At 35.5% G+C, this 7,086-nt stretch overlaps 1 protein-coding gene across 8 annotated transcripts; it reads right to left on the bottom strand.

Moving 5' to 3' along the window:
* On the bottom strand, positions 1 to 5,327 carry LOC107642709 (BTB/POZ domain-containing protein NPY4). 8 transcript variants are annotated; one of them, XM_016346156.2, is made up of 6 exons: positions 4,868 to 5,327; positions 4,667 to 4,736; positions 3,324 to 4,225; positions 2,611 to 2,680; positions 1,184 to 2,365; positions 1 to 887 (listed from the first exon to the last, which is right to left on the bottom strand). In XM_016346156.2, exons 3-6 carry the CDS (start codon positions 3,383 to 3,385, stop codon positions 327 to 329), a joined length of 1,875 nt encoding a protein of 624 aa, XP_016201642.1. In that variant the 5' UTR covers positions 3,386 to 4,225; positions 4,667 to 4,736; positions 4,868 to 5,327; the 3' UTR covers positions 1 to 326. The 8 variants fall into 8 exon arrangements, with proteins under 8 accessions (XP_016201642.1, XP_016201646.1, XP_016201649.1 ...); XM_016346160.2 differs by having other exon boundaries at positions 3,324 to 4,122; XM_016346163.2 differs by having other exon boundaries at positions 3,324 to 4,119.

Here is a 7,086-nt window from a genome sequence, read left to right as displayed (position 1 = left end):
TAGCAAAATAACCTTTTATTTTATTGCATTTTATTTTGTTGTTGAACTTGAACATCCTCAATCTTAGTCTTAAAAACTAGCACATGTATGAACAACACTAAAAGCTTATTGCGAATTGATTCTAGTTAACCTCTTTTGCCTTTAAATTCTGCTAAAATCTCCCCTGTCACAAGCAATCTCCAATAATCCTGATCTGATCTACAACAAAGACAATGAGATTTCTTTCCTCGTTACAGCACAACAAAAATGGGTCGTAATCTAATACTATAGAGAGAGAGAGAGAGAGAGAGAGAGAGAAGATTATACAAAAGAAAACATGTCCCTCCCTAAGATACTGAGTGCCTCCTACTTCTAGAAGGGGTTGATTTTGACTCCTCTATGACTGTAGAAGCAGGGCTTTCTGAAGTGTCAGAGCTGGTAATCTCTCCATTCCTTTCTTTGCTTGACCAAATCTTGGACAGTATCTTCTTTGAAAACAGGAACCCTTTCATTTTGTTGGCAGCCACTTTTTCAGCGTTCCCTTTAACATCATCATTGTTACCACCGCCTGATAATTTGTGTGTGTTCAGTTCTCCTTTCAGTGTCTTTATCTCTTCTGCTGTCGCCACGGCGTCCCATTCCTCTTCTGTATTGCTTGTCGTCGACCGTGAGCTGCCCTGAGATCCGGCGGGGAGCATGGACCTCATGGATCCCGGAAGCTCCGGTGTGCCGGTCCCTCCGGATGTTGCAGCGGCTCTCATCTGCTCAAAGAAGAGAACCTGCACCACCACACGCAGCGGAAGCCGCTCATTCTGCACGGCATGCATGCACGCGTCTGCAGACAACTTCCTGCAATCCATCAACCTACATATTCTCTTCTTCTCGCCTTTGCTGATCCCAGGATGTTCCTGCATAACAGGGTAAAGAGTCAGCCTCTCAAACTTGGTTGCTATCTATTATTGCCAAGTCTACACCAAAATCAACCATCAAAGTCAGCCACTCGTATAAAATACATGTTAGAATACAAATACACATTAAAAATAAATTAAATCATATATATATTTATACAGACAAATACATTAGTGGTTGATTTTAGTGACTAATTTTGGCACCTTAAATTTTTGAGAGAAATTGTTTCATGTTGTGGTAACAAAATTTGTATGACTAAAATGTCTAGAGTTTGATCGGCATGTGCCTATCTTACCTTCAAGTACATGTCAATGGCGCGATAAAGACCATCATGGGATGGTCTTGGGAAGCTTGATACCAATTCGGCAAGATTGACAAAATTCGAAATAGGCAAATTGGGATCTCGTGAAATCTCAGCAAGGTAGCCATCCACAAGCTTTGCAACCTTCATCTTCTTAGAGTTATCTGATACCATACTTGGGCTTCTCATCTCATGCAGTTCATCTTCCGACAGAGATTCGGCCTGACTATGCTGCTCATGTGCTATAAACTCTTCAACTAGCCTTTGCACGGTATCAACCTCAAACGTTGTTGTCTCACCAACTTGGCCACATATTAAAAGATCATCCACTGTAGCCTCCTCAAGGCATTGTCCAATTCTCCTCATCAGTTTGGACTTTTCCGACGGTTCGCATTCCAGCACAACAGCTGCTGTTAATAACTTGAGCAAGAAACTGCAGGAGGCACTGCCTGTTTCCGCAGGCAATAGTCGAATTATAGTCTCCAACAATATTGTATTCTTTGTTATATCCCCGGCCTGCATCGTACCCTTGGTAAAGCAAGGCAACCTTCTTGAGGCATAAGCACTTAGAGCTTCTCCAATTACAGCACTAGAAACATTTCCTCTAGTTATTATTGTTGATATGACCCGCTTATAGAGATCAAGTTGAAGATCACAAAGGTCTTCCACCCACCAGTCCTTTGGAACCGTCTGTTGTTTCCTCACACCGTTCCAATGAGGATCGTTCCCGTTTTCGGATGGGAGCTTTTTCCTGTTGTATGTGTATGACCACTCCACTTTGGATGTATCCATTGAAGCCTTGGTAGCTATGGAGTCAAGGGAATGGCTCACAATCTTAAGTTCCTCAGACCAAGGAAGAAGGGACTTGGTAGTTTGAAGAACAATAATCGAGTCTTTCCAGCTCCGGAAAATGCTGGAGTTGAGGAAGACTTCAATCTTGTAGATAAGGTTTCCTTTCTCAACAGTTTCGTACATCTCAAGATACTCTGCAGCGCAGCGAGCTGCGACAACATTGTACGCATTGAGAGTCACTACCATACCATAACAGAACTTGACACATATCTCAAATGCAACAGGTCCTCCAGGAATGTCATGGATGTAGACTTCATCATTGTTCCCCTCATTGGTGCCACTAACTAACTTCTGCAGGCGTGTGCTTTTGGACAGAAGAGGAAACTACAAATATTGATAGGATAAATATCAAGATCAGAACCTCCATCACTCTATTTTTTTTATAAAATACACTCAATTTTTCTTTAGTCCCACCATTTTTATTGTGAGTGTGTGTAAATGTGAGAACAACATTTGAATCCCCATTTTTATTATTTATTCAATGGCGAAATTACATATGAAAATGGTTATTATTTATTAATCCCCTTCATCATGAGACCAGTGAAATTAGCTCAAATAGAAAATCTTACCTTATGAAGATAAAATTTTACTTCTGCAACATTAATGACTATGTCAGTTGCCAAATCAGTTGCCACATACCTGGACAAACATATGCAGATTCATGTTATTTTTTAAAGAAACAAATCCAGACAAGAGAAACTGTTGAAGCTACTGCAGATGCAAAGTATGAAATTCAAGGTGTGCAATTGTTGATTTTCTGTCATGTATGTACATATTAACAGAAACAAAGAAAATTTAACATAGTTTTTTCTCCCTTATTTGCTGAATGCACCTGGTTGTTCACTGAAAAAACAGTGAACTTATAAGGTGCAGGGCATGAAACCAAATATTTGCCATCAGAAGATCAGTTCAAGGCTTAAGGATTCTGGACTTCATGACTGTCAAGACCTAAGAGCCATGAATGATATTCCAGAAAGAAGCTTTCTTTACAAAGGAAATTTTCTCTTATTTCAGATGAAATGCCTTTTTCTTTTGGGGATCAACAGAGAAAAGATCTTGACAACTTCAGGCTAGAAACAACAAAGAGAATAAAGACAATTTCTCAATGGTTTAATTTGAGCAAATAAAAGTCAAATTAGAGCGTGTACATTAGAACAATGGAATATAAGTAAAAATTAAACCAGAAGAAAACAAACCATTGGATTCCATAACAACATTATAATTCTAAGCAGTGAGCTCAAAGAAGGAAAAAAAAAAAAAGGAAATTGATCTCATATCAAACCTGATATTATCTCCATCAGTCTGAAAAGTATCAGGCTTTGATCCAAGTTTCATAAACTTCATCTTGGCCAATTAAAAAAACCTATAATACAGTTTTCCCAACTTGGATCCAATTCTTATAGCTACTCCTTCAGCTGCAGCCACCAAGTAGGACTTGGATGGAAAATTAAAAAAGGAATGTAGTAACTTGCTAATGTTCCAAGGTAAAGAAAAGAAGCATCATATAGAAACTGTGGTAATGTTGCTTCCCCTTCCTAGTATGACCGAATCTTTTCCCACAAATCAAGGCCAGTATGAGTGCAAACAGAAAAGCTAGGATGGCTTAATCTCTCCAAAATTTTCTTCTTTTTTTTTTCTTGGGGGAGCAAAGGTTTGGTTTGGTTATAGTTTTTGACTTGAATGGTAAGAGACTCAAAGAGGAGGTTGCTTACTAAATTGGTAACAAACCCCAATGAGAGCGGCAAATAAGGCCATCTTAGGAGACATTGCCAACAGAAGAGACCGTCATAAACACACACATGTATATATATAATTATAAATATACAAAATTCTCAGAGATAAGAGGAGACACCCCCACTTGCTCAAAACTGACACCAGCTTGCAAACCCTCTTATTAAATTTAATATCTGAATCTAGGTATCTTCAACAAATGGGATTTCAGATGCCACCAGCAACACCAAGTCACCAAACTCCTTAGTGGTCCGAAGGAAAAAAAAAAATTTGATTTTTTTCAGAAAGGAAATTTCATAATCAGCATTCCCCTTTCCCTCCTTTGAAGCCAAGCACAGCACAGAACCCTGCTGCAAACACAAGACAGCATATCTCGGTATGAGTTGAGAGAATCACCCGAATTAGTAGACAAAAGGCATCATCTTTTTGGTGGTTTATGCTCCACAAAGATCACTGCACACGCTTGACGATATTATTGACACAACAAAGCAAGAAAAACAAATAAACTAAAAGAAAAAAAAGATTTTTGTTTGAGAGAATGTAAAGTATTGGTTGAAGAAAATAGCATAGTTTAATTAATAAAGGTACATAGAATAAATCAACCCCAATTGCACACGGATCACAAGCTTGGTAATGATGTTATTGTTTTTGGTACAAAGACAAGCCAACAAGAAAACAGAAGAAATCCTCAAGAGATTTTGATGTAAAGGAGATAAGTTTGGGAAATCGTTGAAAACAAAAGATTTGCAGAGTTCAAATATAGTATATATATTAGGCAAGTGAGCAACTTACCATGTGGGAGCAGAACTCTGAAATGCTCAAATTGAATAATAATTAAATAAAAAAGAAAAGAAAAGAAGATGAATGAATGGACATAAATCAATCTAAACTTACCTCTTTAGTTTAGCAGAGTAACACACAAGTTCCTTTGTGAAAGAGAAGGTGGTATGGTATATGGAGAGATCTGAAACGTGAAAGTGTTGTGTGTGATTAGTAGGAATGAATGAAAATAATGAGTGGGGAAAAGAAAGCACAGAAACACAAAAGTTGAGTACTGTATCTAAAATCTAAATATGTATATCCATCAATCCTTACTTAAACAAAGAACCCCACACTCAATCAAAGTTAATCCACGGTTTATGTTTTGTTTAATTAAGTATGTTAGATAATTTGGTCGAAAAGAGAAGATGAGCTGTTTCTCATATTAGACAGGCACACATAGAAAGTCACAAACACTAAAAGCCAACCAATATCAGAATGTTCCCACTCTCTCTTTCTATCTCAGAGCTTTTGAATCAGCACCGTTGCCCCCACCGCCCCCACCTTTGTCTATCTCCCTACAAAGCCAACAACCATTCGCAATATCAGTATGATCAATCAATAAATGAATAAAATAAAAAGAGGATGCTACATGAGGCTGTTGTTTCTTCTTTGAACTTGGTATATTTAATTTAATTTAATTTGTATTCAATTAACTAACTTTATTAGTTCGTTCCCATAAAGTTCATAAGACTAAGAGCATTAGCATGAGGCCCCTCAAACCTTTTTTTTTTTCTCTCTCTCTCTCTCTGTTTATAATATTAATAATGTATTGATGGCAGTGTAATAATCTATTGCACGCCCCATCTGACAGAGAGCCACTTTTGTTGTTCCCTTTTCCTAAATACCAACCTGGTATTTGGAAATGAAAATCAAGGTCAATTTTTTTGTGCGTCTCTTGTCTTTTCATCATCACCCGGTATTCCAACTTTTTGTATTGACCCCCTATATTTTGAAATTTGCAAATGTACCCCGCACATTTGACGAATTTTTATTCTGTTTCTGTAGATGCCAACTATATATTTGGATTGGATCATTGGCGGAACTTTTTACTTAAAATCTTCAATCTGATTCATAAATTTCTTCTTTAGTTGAATTGGTTATTTGTTCAAATTTAGGATGCTTGGAGAAGTTAGAAATCTTTGAATGTTGGTTCAATTCTCTTTTAAAGCATTTTTTATGTTTTCTCTTACAGTAAGTACCAAAAAAATAATATTCTCTAAAGCTCTAAATATTAAATTTATGAGTCATGTTACACATACAAGCATTTTTTGTTTACAAGTTATACAAGTTGGTACAAATCCAAGAAAAAAATACGCGCACCACTCTTTTAAATTGAGCATCCAACGCACGCGCCTTACAACAAGTTTATTATGCCGCACTTTTCCTCTTCTTCCTCAATCAAAACGCAAATCATCAATATTCAAGCGACATTTGAAACAAACTACGATTCTGCGAAGAGTAGAAGAAATCAAGAAAAAAAAATACAAATCTCCATAAAAAATCACCATAAAAAAAGAAGAAACATTATTCAAGGTACTGTTTCTAGGTTTTTTTTCTAGATTGTCTCTGCCATGTGCCTCATCCTTAACAGCAAAACATTAAAAGATTTCAAGAAGAAATATATTGTCTCCCCCTTGATATTGGGTGTATTTCTTAAATCCTTTAAGTGTATTTCTTAAATCCTTTGGGTGTATTTATGTAATCATTTGGTTTATTTTTGTAATCCTTTGGGTGTATTTCTGTAATCCTTTGGATGTATTTCTGTAATTGTTTGGGTGTATTTCTGAAGTTCCATTATCTTCAAAACAATTTCAAAACTTGATTTCAGAAACCATGAAAATCGAAAAAAACAGAAAGAGATCGAAGGCAAAGAGAGAACACACGAAGGAGATTGAACAAATTTGGCTAGAAATTTGAAAAAAGAAATGAAATCTTTTGAAAAAATGGAAGTTATATATTCACACGTTAATTGATTTAGATTGATTTAAAAGTTTATTAGAGAGGCCCGTAACACAATCAACGCGTGCGTTTATGAGATTTTGTTCTCTTCAAACTTGTAAAGCTTGTAAGCGCAAAACACTTGTACGTAAAGATTAATCCTAAATTTATAGTGGAATACTGAAATTCACTATAATACTCTAACTATTTATTTATAATACTATTATTTTGAACTTTTTAATTTTATTTGATACTTTTTCCTTCAAAATTTCCAAACCACAAAAATATATAAATTTAATAAAATTTTTTTTACATAATCGAAAAAGAGAACTTGACGAAACTAAAAAGAATAATAATCTTTAATCTATAAGTGTTAATATTTTAATAGTTTTAATGATTTTTGCATTTTTTTTCTATATCAATCGTGTTATTAATTATAAATCTTTTATATACATATTTCGTTATTTTAATAATCTTCTTTTCTTATTTTAAACTACAATGTTTTAATATTACAATAAACGTGTTAAAAAGTTATATGAACTAGGTTCATATTT

Source organism: Arachis ipaensis, chromosome B05, assembly GCF_000816755.2.
Source record: "Arachis ipaensis cultivar K30076 chromosome B05, Araip1.1, whole genome shotgun sequence".
Taxonomy (NCBI): Eukaryota; Viridiplantae; Streptophyta; class Magnoliopsida; order Fabales; family Fabaceae; genus Arachis; species Arachis ipaensis.
This window is presented reverse-complemented; position numbering and strand designations above follow the sequence as displayed.